This window comes from Drosophila pseudoobscura, chromosome 2 (assembly GCF_009870125.1).
Source record: "Drosophila pseudoobscura strain MV-25-SWS-2005 chromosome 2, UCI_Dpse_MV25, whole genome shotgun sequence".
Taxonomy (NCBI): domain Eukaryota; kingdom Metazoa; phylum Arthropoda; class Insecta; order Diptera; family Drosophilidae; genus Drosophila; species Drosophila pseudoobscura.
In genome coordinates, this window is record NC_046679.1 from 9,551,036 (window position 1) to 9,565,671 (window position 14,636).

At 43.4% G+C, this 14,636-nt stretch overlaps 6 protein-coding genes across 8 annotated transcripts; all 6 read left to right on the forward strand.

The window, feature by feature from the left end:
• The first annotated feature begins 119 nt into the window (after positions 1-119).
• LOC6897102 (salivary glue protein Sgs-5-like) lies at positions 120-785 on the forward strand. Its single transcript, XM_002137250.2, has 3 exons — positions 120-384; positions 437-616; positions 678-785. The coding sequence occupies exons 1-3, from the start codon at positions 159-161 to the stop codon at positions 713-715; spliced, it is 444 nt and encodes a 147-aa protein (XP_002137286.2). The 5' UTR covers positions 120-158; the 3' UTR covers positions 716-785.
• A 73-nt stretch (positions 786-858) lies between these two features.
• On the forward strand, positions 859-1,768 carry LOC13036328 (uncharacterized). 2 transcript variants are annotated; one of them, XR_004468461.1, is made up of 4 exons: positions 859-1,162; positions 1,226-1,405; positions 1,469-1,542; positions 1,626-1,768. XR_004468461.1 is itself a non-coding variant. In XM_003736388.3 (3 exons), the coding sequence occupies exons 1-3, from the start codon at positions 895-897 to the stop codon at positions 1,661-1,663; spliced, it is 486 nt and encodes a 161-aa protein (XP_003736436.3). In that variant the 5' UTR covers positions 859-894; the 3' UTR covers positions 1,664-1,768. The 2 variants fall into 2 exon arrangements, 1 of the variants encoding a protein (XP_003736436.3); XM_003736388.3 differs by lacking the exon at positions 1,469-1,542.
• A 375-nt stretch (positions 1,769-2,143) lies between these two features.
• On the forward strand, positions 2,144-3,215 carry LOC6897103 (salivary glue protein Sgs-5-like). Its single transcript, XM_033376747.1, has 3 exons — positions 2,144-2,432; positions 2,486-2,665; positions 3,110-3,215. The coding sequence occupies exons 1-3, from the start codon at positions 2,147-2,149 to the stop codon at positions 3,145-3,147; spliced, it is 504 nt and encodes a 167-aa protein (XP_033232638.1). The 5' UTR covers positions 2,144-2,146; the 3' UTR covers positions 3,148-3,215.
• A 708-nt stretch (positions 3,216-3,923) lies between these two features.
• LOC26532915 (uncharacterized) lies at positions 3,924-4,650 on the forward strand. Of its 2 annotated transcripts, XM_033376724.1 has the most exons (3): positions 3,924-4,235; positions 4,288-4,375; positions 4,464-4,650. In XM_033376724.1, the coding sequence occupies exons 1-2, from the start codon at positions 4,046-4,048 to the stop codon at positions 4,344-4,346; spliced, it is 249 nt and encodes an 82-aa protein (XP_033232615.1). In that variant the 5' UTR covers positions 3,924-4,045; the 3' UTR covers positions 4,347-4,375; positions 4,464-4,650. The 2 variants fall into 2 exon arrangements, with proteins under 2 accessions (XP_033232615.1, XP_015037088.2); XM_015181602.2 differs by having other exon boundaries at positions 3,925-4,235; positions 4,288-4,650.
• On the forward strand, positions 4,490-5,057 carry LOC6897104 (uncharacterized). Its single transcript, XM_033376723.1, has 3 exons — positions 4,490-4,650; positions 4,712-4,843; positions 4,911-5,057. The coding sequence occupies exons 1-3, from the start codon at positions 4,563-4,565 to the stop codon at positions 4,994-4,996; spliced, it is 306 nt and encodes a 101-aa protein (XP_033232614.1). The 5' UTR covers positions 4,490-4,562; the 3' UTR covers positions 4,997-5,057.
• A 5,649-nt stretch (positions 5,058-10,706) lies between these two features.
• On the forward strand, positions 10,707-13,865 carry Sur-8 (leucine-rich repeat protein shoc-2). The gene is made up of 2 exons (XM_033376728.1): positions 10,707-11,256; positions 11,327-13,865. The coding sequence occupies exons 1-2, from the start codon at positions 10,809-10,811 to the stop codon at positions 12,769-12,771; spliced, it is 1,893 nt and encodes a 630-aa protein (XP_033232619.1). The 5' UTR covers positions 10,707-10,808; the 3' UTR covers positions 12,772-13,865.
• Positions 13,866-14,636: the final 771 nt, after the last annotated feature.

Below are 14,636 nucleotides of genomic sequence, written 5' to 3' on the forward strand. Positions count from 1 at the left end.
CTTAAATAGAGAGCATAATAAACAAAACAAGTATTCGCAGCTGTTTACACAGAATTTCTGTGAGTTTCATTATACATGGGTCTGAAGATTATTTTTATATATTATGGGATTCTACACCGAAGAAGTCTCAGTTCTCTGCTATCATCATAATTAGCAGCATGGGTATCTGCAGGCTGCCGTTTCTCCTCGTCCTGCTGGGTGGATTACTACATCTGAGTGCCGCCCAAACCAGGGCCTGTGCCAGGACTTGCAATGTGTTTTCTCGATGCTCGCCCTACTACAAAGAGCTGGTGTGGGCGGTTGTGGATGGCGTTTGCCGCGTCTACCAGAACGGTTGTATCTTTGGAAACGAAAACTGCACGAGGGCCAATCAATGCCTCACACGTAAGTTCTGCGTTTCCCCAATTTGTATGGAGTATACAAGATCTCCCATTAGGAATGAATGCCACCTCACCGGATAAGTGTAAGGAGTATTGTCCCAGGCGTTGTCCGAGTGATGGTCAAGAAGTTTGCGGCTGGTTCCCGTACATCAATAACATGGGGGTAAACTGTGATCGTTACATTAGCTTCCCCAATCGCTGTCTGCTGGATCAATATTCCTGCCAGAATGATATCGGTTTGTACACTTCATAGATTTTTCTATCCGCTATCAGCTACAATTTTTTTTTTATTTTTAGCCTATGCATATGATCCAACCCTTGGACCCTGTCCCTAATCAAATGTCGCTCTCAAAAGAATAAGAAGAAGAATAAACTTCAATAATATCTTGCTATGTATTTTCCTAATTTTTGGTAATAACCTTTCGGTTAAGCAAAGAACAAATATTGCCATCAGTATAGCAGCTGTTTAAACAGAAATACTTTTTCTGGATCTAAAGATTATTGCTATATAAATATGGACTCATCCATTCGGGAAATCACTCAGTTCACTGTCTTCATGGATATCTACAAGCTGTCGTTTCTCATCGCCATATTGGGAGGTTTCCTGCAGCTGAGTTCCGGCCAGACAAGGGATTGCTCTGGTGCCTGTACCTTACAGGCACGTTGTAACCCCTACCATAAGGATCTGTTCTGGGCCGTCGTGGGCGGTGTTTGTCGCGTCTTTCAGAACGGATGTTTCTTTGGATCAGCCAACTGTCAGAGGGCCAATCAATGCCTGAGGCGTACGTTTAGCAACCGTTCATACTCACCTCTGAATTAAGCACATATTTTTCATTCGTACCCAGCCATGGTCGCCACATCACCGGAAAACTGTAAGGAGTATTGTCCTCAGCGCTGTCCCCTGGCTGGTGAAAGGGTGTGTGGCTGGTTTGCATATATCGACGTTAACGGTGTCAACCGGGATCGCTCTATGAGCTTCCGAAACCGTTGTCTGTTGGATCATTATGCCTACCGGAATGGTATAGGTCAGTATCTCCGAGAAAGCTTTAAATCAAACTCAATTCATGTCCATATATTATTTTATATAGCCATTTCAATCTCTAACATTTAAAGATCAGTATTGTTTAACAAAGCTCATAACTTAAAACGATCATGGCAAAAGGTCAGAAGATTTTATAGTCTGAAGTCTTTGTGCTCTATTATATCTACCTTAAGCTCATAAAGTTTGTTATTTTCCAATTACAGCTTATATAGGAGAACCATCCGTTGTAAGCTGTCCCTAAAAACATGCTCAACGTAAACAAAATGTAAACAAATTATCTGAAACGAAGTATTGCCAGTAAAATGTGATGTAGACAGAAATCAATATAAATTATGCATATTTAAAATGTATTACTTTTATTATTTAAATGTACGTACATATGCCGGTTGTACGGTGTCTCTCATACCGAGTAAACAAGGTGGGAGATGCACTCGGGAAAGATATGCACCAGAGAACACATATAGGCGACGGTTTGAGACACTTGCAAAAAATAACGCTTATACTCTACAAATTGTAGAGCTTCTGAATGATATACAATTTAAAAAAATATGTTCTTTTTGCTATGGAAGTTGATAAGCTGACTTTTTATATTTTTACAATAATATCTTCCCACAATTTATGTTTAAAAAACACAGCAAAGCAGCTGTTGCGAGTATATCAGCTATTTACACAGCATTTCTGATGCTGGTTACAAAGTTTGATTATCTGAAGTTCATTTCTATATATGGTAGCATGGATGCGGGAGAATCCTCAGTTGCTTTTCGTCGGCCCCATCTCCAGTATGAATAGTATCTTCAAGTTTTTTTTTCTCATCGCTCTGCTGGGGGTCGGCCTCCCACTTGGTAACGCCCAGGAAAGGGACTGCTCGAACAGTTGTATTTTTACTGCCAAATGCTCGCCCTACTACAAGGATCTGGTCTGGGCAGTTGTAAATTGCGTCTGTCGCGTCTTTCAGAACGGCTGTATTTTTGCACACGAGAACTGCATGAGAGCAAACCAATGCTTGCCACGTGAGTCCACCATCACCATCTGTTGAATGAAGAACTTCACGTCTCTCCCTTAGCAATGATTGCCACATCCCAGGAAAAGTGTAAGGAGTACTGTCCGAAGCGTTGTACGCGTGAGGGTCCGGCTGTCTGTGGCAGGTTCCCCTACATCGACGGCGACGGAGTCAACAGGAAAAGGTATTTGTCCTTCGGAAATCGTTGTATGCTGAATCAATATGCCTGCGAGAATGCTGTGGGTACGTATGCCAAAATGTTAACGACCAATCCTAATTGTGATATGTTTTCAAACTGGAGATCGTTTAAAATGCAGGGTATAAAAATGATATGCAGAAAGAAGTCTTGAATATTCATTATTTTTAAAACTCTACAGGATCTGGAATCTGCTGCTATTCCGCTTCTTTGCTGACCCGCTGATGTGGGTTTCTACGACTTCTTCTTCGTGATCTATTGGTTCTCTGGTGGCCTGTAGCGATGAAGCGAGATAACATCAGATTCCAGATATTGACGGGGATCGTCTCAACAGCTTGGGTCGACACCTCAATCGAATTTTTGCAGTCGATACATTTTTGTTTTCTTTTTCTTTGATTGATTTATTTTGTTGATGCATTTCTTTATATGTAGCCTGAGCCATTTTGTATCAATATTTAAACTATTTCAAATAATATTGTATACACTCACAGCATATGTTGATGAACCAACCATTGGAGCCTGTCCCTAAATAATACAATGGATTCAAATCATTGGAAATTCATGTAAAATGTCGACAAAGAAACTTCGAACTGTTCAATGTATGACAAGAAATACATTTCTATATATAAATATGAATGATTTAACTTATTCCATTCTACATCCCTGCGTGTCATGTGGTGTAATGGCGGAGCATGGTAATGGTAGGAAACCATCCAATTTCATCAAACGGGGTCCTTTCCGCCTTATCGGAAACTATTATTTTTGTGTAGGAGTATTTGTGGGCTTGAGTATAATAATAAAGATAAAACCATAATTAAAAAGATATGAGTGGAACAGCTATATGGTGGGTGTGCCTAGAACTCCCTTAAGAGCAGAATATTCTGCTCGCAGAATTATTACTTATTCCACAAGCGACATTATAGTGTGCGCCGAAAATAGGCAAATGGGAACTTACATAATTGCTGTACGACCCATCGGACGCTGAATATGTAACAGATTTGATGTCGCGGATCAAGACGCTTTTCCAAGAGGCCAGCTGCCCATCCATGGTCAAGGACAAGATGAGACCATCTCTGCTGCCTGTACCAGGTACAGAACTGAGGGATTATTTCTTAACGGTAGTTGCTTAATGTTTTTGTCATCCGATGGCATATCCGAAAATGTTCTAAATGCAATAATTGCACGAAGTTTCCCAGAAGGCACGCATTATACTATGCCCCATATATGCCCATAATTTTCTTATGAATGAACTAATATTGTAAACATTATGGACACATGCATGTGGAATACCAACAACAAAGCGAACTCATTGTCCGAGATTGACAATGCGGTTTTCGAAACGAGTTCGTTGAATGTCCCAAATCTGGTCATATAAAAATCTATAGCTCGTGCACTGCGCGTGGCAGTTGGAGGGCCTCTACCCCACGATGAAGCTGATCATGATATTGGCACTGATATTAGCCCTGATGGCTTTGGTGACTGCCCAGGAATGCAACCTGCCGTGCAACAGACGCATCGAGTACCTCTGCGGCAGAACGGTGCGAAATGGGAGTGAAATCGAGTGCACCTTCAGGAATCCTTGCGCCATGGATAGGCATGGCTGTGAGAAGCGAGAAGGTGAGTGCGAGTCGAGAGCATTCCTACTGAAATTCCTATATTATTTCATTAGTTTGGAGGAAGACGTCGACAGGTCGGTGCACGAGAGACTCGGATGCATGTGGTCGCTAGGGGGAAATACCAGCTGGTAGCAGGAGAAGGTCAGCAGCATAAGGGCACCGACAGATGAGCGCAATAACAGATATGAATATTTTTATAAAATTGTACAAATATTGACACAATTGACAGATGAAATATATAAAACCATTTTCTGGCAGTACAGAAACTGTTTCGTCTCGACCTTCACATTTCCAAAATTACAGACAGAGTAAAAGGTCTACAGTTAAAATGCCAAAAATTGCCTTTGGCAACAAAATTCTCGTCATTTGTGCATTTCTGGCCGGGATCGGCGTGGGCCCACTGTTTGCCTTGACAGGTGCGTCAAAAATCGAAACTAATGCAAAATTCACAAGGAATATTCCACATTCTATGTGCAGGTCAGAAAAAGTGCCACGATGTTTGCCCCATGAAGTACCGTGTCGTATGCGCTCTGAACGCCCTGGACGGATGCCTGCGCACCTTCGCCAGCCAATGTGTCATGAGGATGTACAACTGCAAGTACCAGAAGGGTAAGAAGATCGTGATCCAATGATCCTGCGATTCCCATTCAATATTCAACTGAATCCTACACTCCAGACTACCGCATCTTATCGGAACGGGCCTGCGAGATCATAACCCACGATGAGCTGAATACTCTGTTGGGCACCGTGCTCGAGAAATAAGTTTCTGAAATGTTATACAAATTGTTACTGTAATAATTAAAATATTATTAGGCTATATGTATGTATGTATTTTTTAACGAATCGTTTCAGGATCCTCTCAAAACATAACATTCATAACTATATTGTTGGTCCCCCGACCTAATATTGGTAAGCAGTCAAGAGTCAAGACATGGCTTCGGGGTGGATGAAACATTAATTCGATGATTTGATGGCTTTCAAAATCTCTTCGGTGAACAGTTGTGCGAGAGCACACTCCATCTTTGGTGGTTTCTTTTCCACAATTCTTGCGAAACTTCTGGATAATAAATTCAAAAATAACCGTCTCACGTAGCAGTTCCGACATGACGAATTTTCCAGTTGTTCTATTTGCAGCACTTATTCATAGATGGACACTAGAGTCTGTAATTCATTAACATTTATTCGCGCCAATTGACAAGAGCATTGTTTTGGCTTGTATCCGACAGTAAAAATTCTTTTTGACGGTCAAAAGCTAAAAAATATAAAAAACAATGTGAAATATTTAAAACAAGAAGGCTTCCTTCCACATCCTTATATTCTTTGAGTATGGGATTTATAAATTCAAAAATTTCACGAGTTAATGGCGGCTATGTCAATTCTACTGTCGTTGTCAGTTCTACATGATTTTTACATGTAATTGTCACCCCTGAAGACTGCGCAGTGCGCAGACGTGAGTGTGGAACGTGTGTGGACTGCATTTTGGATGTTTTGTATTTGTATAAAGTTCGAGAAGGATGATATATGTATATATCCTTCGCAACTCTCTGGCGAACCTCAACTCTGAAAGCGCGTCACATCACCTCCGAGAAGGAAAATCGCCAGTTTTTATTTAGTTTTTTCTGCAAAGCTTTAAGTCACTTTCTCCGGATTAAGTTAAACTGTTTTACATTCCGCTCATCCAGTTCATTCCCGTCTCCACATTAAGCCATAAACCAACGTCCTCTTCGGAAAATAAAGTGTGAAAATCAAGTGTGGAAAAAACGAAACAAAAAACGGTCGCAGCAGACACAGAAGTCCCGCAGCCAGAGGAGGAGAACGAGGGTCAAGCGAAAGTGTGTTCGGGCAGGAAAAGGCGCAGAAAAAAGTGAATTCCAGTGAACGGGGCTCGCAAGGACGCGCTGAAAACTTTTACTCGCGTGGCGATTTACTTGCAGGTTGGTATTTGTTACTCCCCGTTGTCTGTCATTTGTTGCTTTTCGAGCGGAAAACCCCTTTCCTTTTCGTTTCCTTTTCTGCATTGCAATGTTGGCAAATTGCGCATCATAAATTATGTATAACAATCCCGTGTTGATGTAGGTGTATGTGTGTGCGTGGTGTCTCAGTATTAGTATGCATTTGCTTCTGTGTGTGTGTGTGTGCGTGTATTTTGTGTGTATGCAGTCTCATTTTGTGTAGCATACATTTGACGGCATAGCTGTTGTTGTTTGAAAGGGAAAGGGAAAACAAAATATAATTCATTTAAATAAGTTTACTTCGTTTAAAGCATGCTCTTGCATATGATCAGGTGCCATTAACATTTTTCTGTTGTAGTAGTAGTTTCCTGTAGAGAGGGAGCAGGGGATTACACATGTGTCCAGAGGGTCCCCATATTGGTTGCTTACTTGTTCTTTCCATCGATTTGCTTGCCATAGGCATGGTAGATCATATTGGACTGTTGTTGTTGTAGGGCCAGCGCCGTGACTCCTTCTAGCTTATTGGCCAGCCGCTCATTGCCATCGTCTCGGGATCAAATAATGGCCTGATAGCTACCGACATCTTTCGAAAAGAGCAGACGCCTCGCCTTCATGGCATGCACGGCAATGTTGCGGGGCACCGGGGCAGGGATATTCTGTCGTAGCTGGGGGGGATGCAGGGCACGTCCTTGGCCTTGGCTGGTAGTGGGCTGGGCAGGCCCGGCCCAACAGTCCCCGTTGTTGATCTTGCACGCATTCGCCACCTGTCGCCTTGATCACCAGCAGTGAGGTTATGTACATCGAGTGTGAGCTTGGCTCCCGCAATGATCGAGTAGATGCGCCGCTTCGCCACCTTGAAAGGTATCGCTCGTCGTCGTGGTTCCGTTCCCTTCGCTATACTCGGTCGAGATGTGGCCAATGTGCTCCTGGCGAGAGAACAGCAGGAAGCTGGCAGGCACCACACAGATCCGCTTGTCGTTGGCCAGCTCACAGTCGACGGGAATAGTCGCGGGGCCGATACTGGCAGAAGAGGAGTAGGCCCCCTTTCCCCACTGCACACGCGATCTTGTCGGTCGTTCCACAATAATGCTGACCAACTAAAACCCTCAGTCATGCCCTCATAGTTTTATTCCTTTAATGAATACATTTTCTACAATTTCTACTTTCTTAATTGTTTTTTGACTAAAAAAAGGTTTAAAAAAAAAGTGCAACAAAAAAACAGTCGCAATGTTGCTGGTTTTTGCAGACATTCTGCTTGTAAGCCGTAGTATAGGCCTTTGTATACCATATTTCGTTAATATCCGGTCTCATTTTCAAAATATACCGACGAATTATTCATATTCCTCGGTTTTGATATTCCGTCGAACATTACTAGCTAACTAGAAGCGTCATCCTTGAACACAAAATTGTATCCGATTTTCGAATCAATTACCAAACAAAACTGGCCAATTTTAAATAAGTTCGCCATAAGTGATGCACCCTACTTTGTGGTGCTGCAATTCGCAATCAGCTAATGTAGCATCCAGCTACTGTCAGCGTGCGATTTTTCAGTTAGTGTTCGTTTGAAAAAGCTTTTTGTCCATCAAAGTTACTCCCACAAGCTGCCATTTGCGACGCCAATTATTAATACTTTTCGGTATTTTTAAGGTCAAAATTGAGTCGACGGTATATTTAAGGTATATATGCCGGTATATTTTGTGAATTTCATCCTATTAAATTTAATTTTCAATGTTATATAGAAATCCAATAAATGCAAGTATTTCGGATAGGCCAATCATGTATAGAATTGATTCATCAATCGTACAAAATTGAGTGGGCATGGCTAAATGTTCCATATAGATAGTATTATTCAACGGAACAAAGAATATGAGGAATTGGTCGTTTTTTTTTAATTCGCCGCAGTTCGCCGCATTTCGCCCCAATTCGCTTTAGCAACAATGAGTCTCATTCCATACACAAATGTTGCGCATTCCATACACAAAAGTTGCGGCAACATTTACTTGAAACCCGTTTTTTGGTCAAAATAACATACATAAAGGTAATTAAAAGAAGCAATCTTGTAGAAAATGCATTTATCTATGGGATAAAGCCAAGTGGGCAAATCTATATAGCTTGAAATATAGGCAATACCCGATTCGCCGCAGTTTCGCTATTGCAACAATGAGTCTCATTCCATACTCAAACATGTTGCTAGTTCCAAGCACACATACCCTGGGGGAAATGGATGTTATAGAATTGTGAATACGTTTGTCATCCAAGACTCCGTAGGTATCAGGATCGCCATAAATATATACAAGATACTAACAATGTACTTGGCTATGTCCAAAGAATATCAATTTGAGAAAAGGTCTTAATAAATTTCGTTTGATCTATATATAAAATTAGCGAAATAAGGTGTACAAAGGCCTATACACGCATCACCTCTTCAAATACCAGCAACATTGCGACTCTTTTTTTTGTTGAACTTTTTCGTTTAACCCTTTTTTTACGTAGAATCCAATGAAAGCAAGGATTAAAAACTATCCAATCTTGTAGAAAATTGATTCATTAATCGTGTAAAATTATGTGGGCATGGCTAAATGTTTTATATAGCTAGTAATATTCGACGGAAGAAAGAAAACGAGGAATATGTAAAATATAACTTGAGATTTCAGTATATTTACGGTATATTTTAGAAAGAGACGGTATATTTTGGTATATTTCTGAGGGTCGGTGTATTTTATCGATAACTCCGCGGTCACAACAAAAAAATGTGTGCAAAAAATTAAATAATAACAAATAACAACAAAAATTAATTAAAAAATGCGCAGAGCAGAGTCCGATCAACATTGAGTTTCCACTGATGGCATATTAAGTGAAGTTAGTACGTTAAATGATGTATCGCTGTGTTTGTTTAAATTTATACGAGTGTGCGTGTGTTGGTGCATGCATTTGTGTGCCGCAATTTGTGTGTTTGCCTGCAAAAGAGCAACAATTTATGGGGCACACTGACAACAGCAACAACAAAAACAAATAAAACTACAACAATGCGTCAAGTACAATGCGGCTATAAAAATAATCAAAGAAATGGAAATTTACCATGAATCAGAGACTGACATCCAGCGCGCGTACCCCCCATCCCATGCATCCATCATTCTGGGTGGCTTTATCGTAAGCTACCGTAAAGTTCCACTGCATTTGTCCAGATATTCTGATGCCCCGCGGCGGCGTCTTCCACTTGAGCGAGCGAGCGGCCGTTCAATTGGTTCGGATGTGCACAATGCTGCGAAATTTGATTAGGGTGTCTTAAATTCTGTTTCTGTGCATAATAATTAAGCTCAAGTTTCCCATGAGACTTGTCTGTGTGGTGCACGGGAGGGGGAAGGGCCAAGTTGTGGTCTCTTGTTTCTTGTTTCTTGGCCACCACATAACGGTAATGGTAATGTATGCGTGCACTTTCAACCTTTGACTGCTGTGGTGACACTGGCCCTGACACTGGCATTGGCATTGGCATTGGCTCTTTCCAGGAATCATCGTCTGACTGCCCTGCCACACACTGAACTGACCTTGACATTTACCACAAAATACACCAGGAGCATTCCATTTGTCGTGCGGGTGGGTGTTGGGGTATTCGGCTGTGGTGTGGGCGTGCAACCCAATGCCATGCGATGCCATTGCCTCCTCCCCCATATACATATCCTGCTGCTGCTATTGACAGCTCTGCTCTCGAAAGTTTTATAAGACCTGCATGCATATACATATGGGAGAGGGAGTGGAAATTGCTGGAAACGCTTTGGGGTAATACATTCCTAGGTAGAAGTCGCCTGTTGGACGTACCCGAAACGGGTAAAGGGTGTTTCAGGTCCTTCAAATCCTCAAAGGTTTATTAAGATATCTGAAATTTCTATCTGCATTTGAAAGTTAATTCGATTGCCCTGTCTCCGAATTAAATAGGAAACGTTTTATACATTCAAAATCATATTGAAATTTATAAGATTTCTGCAGAAAAGATCATACGATATTTATTCTTTATTAATCTCCGGGAATTTCGTGTTTGTTGCTTCTTCCGTTCCGTTATCGCGGCAAAGCTCTGGCACAACGTTAAAGATATGGGACTTGTATGGTTTTGTGTGTGTGCCCACAGTATATATAGGGGATAGATGTATAGGGTATCCAATAGTTGGAATATCGACTCGGTTTTACTTCGACGTCACTGTTGGAATGTTTAATTATTGATTTGCGTGTATGTAGAGTTTCTGAAAAGTTTATGGTTTATGGTCAACTTGTTAATGTTAATAAGGCGCTACGCTGGCTGCCGGACGCCGGACACACACGCCGGCAGAAGCAAAAGTAATAAAGACCTGGTTAGGAGAGGGGAGGGGCGCTGGTGGTGCGGGGATGACGCACGTCCCGATTGGGGCTCCGTGCATCGTCTGACGCACAATTGATAAAGTGCAGCAATAAACGAGTAATCAACTTTTCCACCATTTACCATTTACTGACTCTCACTCTCGCTCTCTCTCTCTCTGTCCGTGCTACAGGGTAGCGCAACGAATCCCTCTGGCTGCGGCTGCTGCTGCTGTTGCTTTGGCACACTTCTGGGCAACGCTTTGTCGCCGCCGACCGCAAACCTGGGCAAAATTATGAACTTGTGTTCCTCGGGCGCTACGGCATCGACCACATCGTTATCATCCACGGGTCAGAGGAACGGCGGCACGTCTGAAGGAGGGGGAGAAGGAGCAGGAGGAGGAGGAGGTAGCGGCGGCGGCGGCGGCGGCAATAGCAGCAACGACGGACCCTCAGAGGCCATTCACTGTTTTGGTAGCAACGGAGGTGGTGGCGGCCCGGAGGAAGTTTTCCACACGAGCCACAGTCACAGCACAGCCAACGGCGGCGGCGGCGGGGGCAGCAGCAACGGACACAGCCAGCAACACAACGAAAATAACGCAACTATGCCGCCCGAGACGCGTCCCAAAATGGTGACGGTCAAGCATCCGGAATCCAACAAACCCAAGCCCACCACCAAGAAAAGCAAGCCCATCCAGGCGGACCAGGACGTGATCAAGGCGCTGCAACGATGCCGGGACGAGGGTAAGTCTTCCACATCTTCCACCCAAAAAAGAACTCAAGACTCAATCATTGCTCCCTGATTTCCCTGCAGGCATCAAGCGACTGGACCTGAGCAAATCCTCAATCACGGTGATACCCAGCACGGTCAAGGAGTGTGTGCACCTCACCGAGCTGTATTTATACAGCAACAAGATTGGCCAGCTGCCCGCCGAGATTGGGTGCCTGGTGAACCTGCGGAATCTGGCCCTGAACGAGAACTCGCTGACCTCGCTGCCCGAGTCGCTGCAGAACTGCAAGCAGCTGAAAGTGCTCGATCTGCGGCACAACAAGCTGGCGGAGATTCCGCCCGTCATCTATCGACTGCGTACCCTCACCACGCTGTATCTGCGCTTCAATCGCATCACCGCCGTGGCGGACAACCTGCGGCAGCTGGTCAATCTGACGATGCTTAGTCTGCGCGAGAACAAGATCAGGGAGCTGGGCAGTGCCATCGGGGCGTTGGTGAATCTGACCACGCTCGATGTGTCGCACAATCACTTGGAGCACCTGCCGGAGGACATTGGGAACTGCGTGAACCTGAGTGCCCTGGATCTGCAGCACAACGAGCTGCTGGACATACCCGACAGCATCGGCAACCTAAAGTCCCTGGTGCGGCTGGGACTGCGCTACAATCGACTGAGCAGCGTACCGGCCACCCTGAAGAACTGCAAGAGCATGGACGAGTTCAATGTGGAGGGCAATGGGATGACACAGCTGCCAGACGGCATGCTCGCGAGCCTGAGCGGCCTCACTACCATCACCCTGTCGCGGAATCAGTTCACCAGCTACCCCACCGGCGGACCGGCGCAGTTCACGAACGTGTACAGCATCAATCTGGAGCACAACCGCATCGACAAGATACCGTACGGGATATTCTCGAGAGCCAAGGGCCTGACCAAGCTGAACATGAAGGAGAACATGCTGACGGCCCTGCCGCTGGACATTGGGACGTGGGTGAACATGGTGGAGCTGAATCTGGCCACCAATGCGCTGCAGAAGCTGCCCGACGACATCATGAACCTGCAGAATCTGGAGATACTCATCCTGTCGAACAACATGCTCAAGAAGATCCCCAACACGATTGGAAATATGCGCAAGCTGCGCATCCTCGACCTGGAGGAGAACCGCATTGAGGTTCTGCCGCACGAGATTGGGCTGCTGCACGAGCTGCAACGCCTGATACTGCAGACCAACCAGATCACAATGCTACCGCGCAGCATTGGGCACTTGAGCAACCTGACCCATTTGTCCGTCAGCGAGAACAACCTGCAGTTTTTGCCCGAGGAGATTGGGTCGTTGGAGGGCCTGGAGAACCTATATATCAACCAGAATCCCGGTCTGGAGAAGTTGCCGTTCGAGCTGGCCCTCTGTCAAAACCTCAAGTATTTGAATATTGACAAGTGCCCGCTGAGCACTATTCCGCCCGAAATCCAGGCCGGTGGTCCGTCCTTGGTGCTGCAGTGGCTCAAGATGCACTCGCCCTACCGGCAAATGTGAGATGTGGACGGCGTCTGGCGCACCGTCTACGTGGGCAGCGACTGCTACTATCAGTACGAGCTGCAGGCGGTGCAAAAGGCGCCCGGTGATCCCAAGCCGGACGCTGGCGGCGGCAACGACCGGCGTTAATGGTGCGATTGATCCCCGTCCCTGTCCTCGTCCAGGTTCACGTTCTCCTCCGACCCAAGCATCCCGAGTAAAACCTACTGGAGTGCGTTGGCCGACAAAATGATAGCTTTAACGTGTTATACCAATGTCCCGCGTATTGAAATACTGCCCCGATTTGCTTTTACCTTATGTTAAACCCATCCTAGATCACAGCTCCCAAGCTGCTTGGACCCACACCACACCACACACATTTTTAGGTTCTAATTTAACTCATGCTTCCAAGCTAGTCAAAAAAAAATACACTAAAAGAAATAATGAAACGAAACGAATCGAAAGTGAATTGAAAGCTTTAAAACCTTTTGTTCGAACTTTGGTCTTAGAAAAGCAAAATTTAATGTTAAAAAAAAAAAAACAAAAAAAACTACACAGAATACGCAAGCGCCAAGGAATTGTTTGAAAGTTGAAGAAACAAAATGAAATTAAAAATTAAAAAATTAATAAGAAATTATTAATGTTTATAGATGTAAATCGTAGCCGAAAATTTCTATGAACTGCAACTTGTATTTTGAGTATACTACTCGTATGTACTGTTTGTGATTAATAATACACACATCATGCGAAGAAAGAAATGCAAATGCTTCGTTTGAGCCCCCCCCCTCCCAAGGGGGACAAGAGTTGAAGGAGTATTTAGTACCCATATATATGTATATCCTCTATAATATTCTTTAATTGAACTGTATATGTATGTATGCTTGTGGTTAGGTTTAAATAAACCATATATGTATGTATGTAACTATTTTAATATGTGGCGCCAGCACGCAAGTTCTCGGCTATCAACCCACACAGATATATCCACTATATAGACCGAGCAGACTTGCTGTTGGGGCAGCCTACGCAGCTTTTTGTATGTTAGTCTAAACGTAAATTAATCAGACAACTTAATACTAAACCTATACGTGTTTAAAAGGTGTTAAACTAGCAAAAAACAAAAATGTTGAATATCTGTACAACCTTTCAGTATAGGTTTGAGTACCATAAATGCATCAATGCATTTAGTTATCATAACCAAAACCCTGGGCGAGAGTAATTTTGTACTTTGCACGAGACAAAAATAGCATTCCCTTGCTTAGAATTTGCAATACACTCCCGAAAATCCAAGTATGGGGATGTGGTATACAACCGCATTTTTGTCTCGTGCAAATTGAATTTCCAAATATATTCAACGATATCTGTACGGCAGGCAAAGCACAAAATACATACAAACTATGTTCGGTCGTAAAGTTGCCTAAGAAAGTCCTGTTATGGCAGGAGAAAGCCGATAAGCAGGTCTGATTGTGGATATGTGGATGTACAATATATCCTCTTATGACACACTTGCTTGTGAGGCCTCTTGACCAAATACTGTTTTTGAACAACTTTGAGGGAAAGATGCATAGAAATCTGACGATTTGCCATTTCATACTGGTGCAACATACATTTGAAACCGCTCAAAGCCAACAAAACTCGATGATTTATAATTTTGTAAGACTTAAGCTACATGTCCTGAAACACACACAATGAAAGAAGAAGATAAGAAGACATTTTTGAGCTACGCTCCAATAAACTTTTAACAAAATGTAAAACCAATCCATCAACGAAAATAACTTTAACTATTGTACATCCAAACAAACATATTTACACATATACATACATGCATACATACACGCATCATATGATCTATGTACTTTTACACATCTATTTTTGAAAAAAAAAAAACA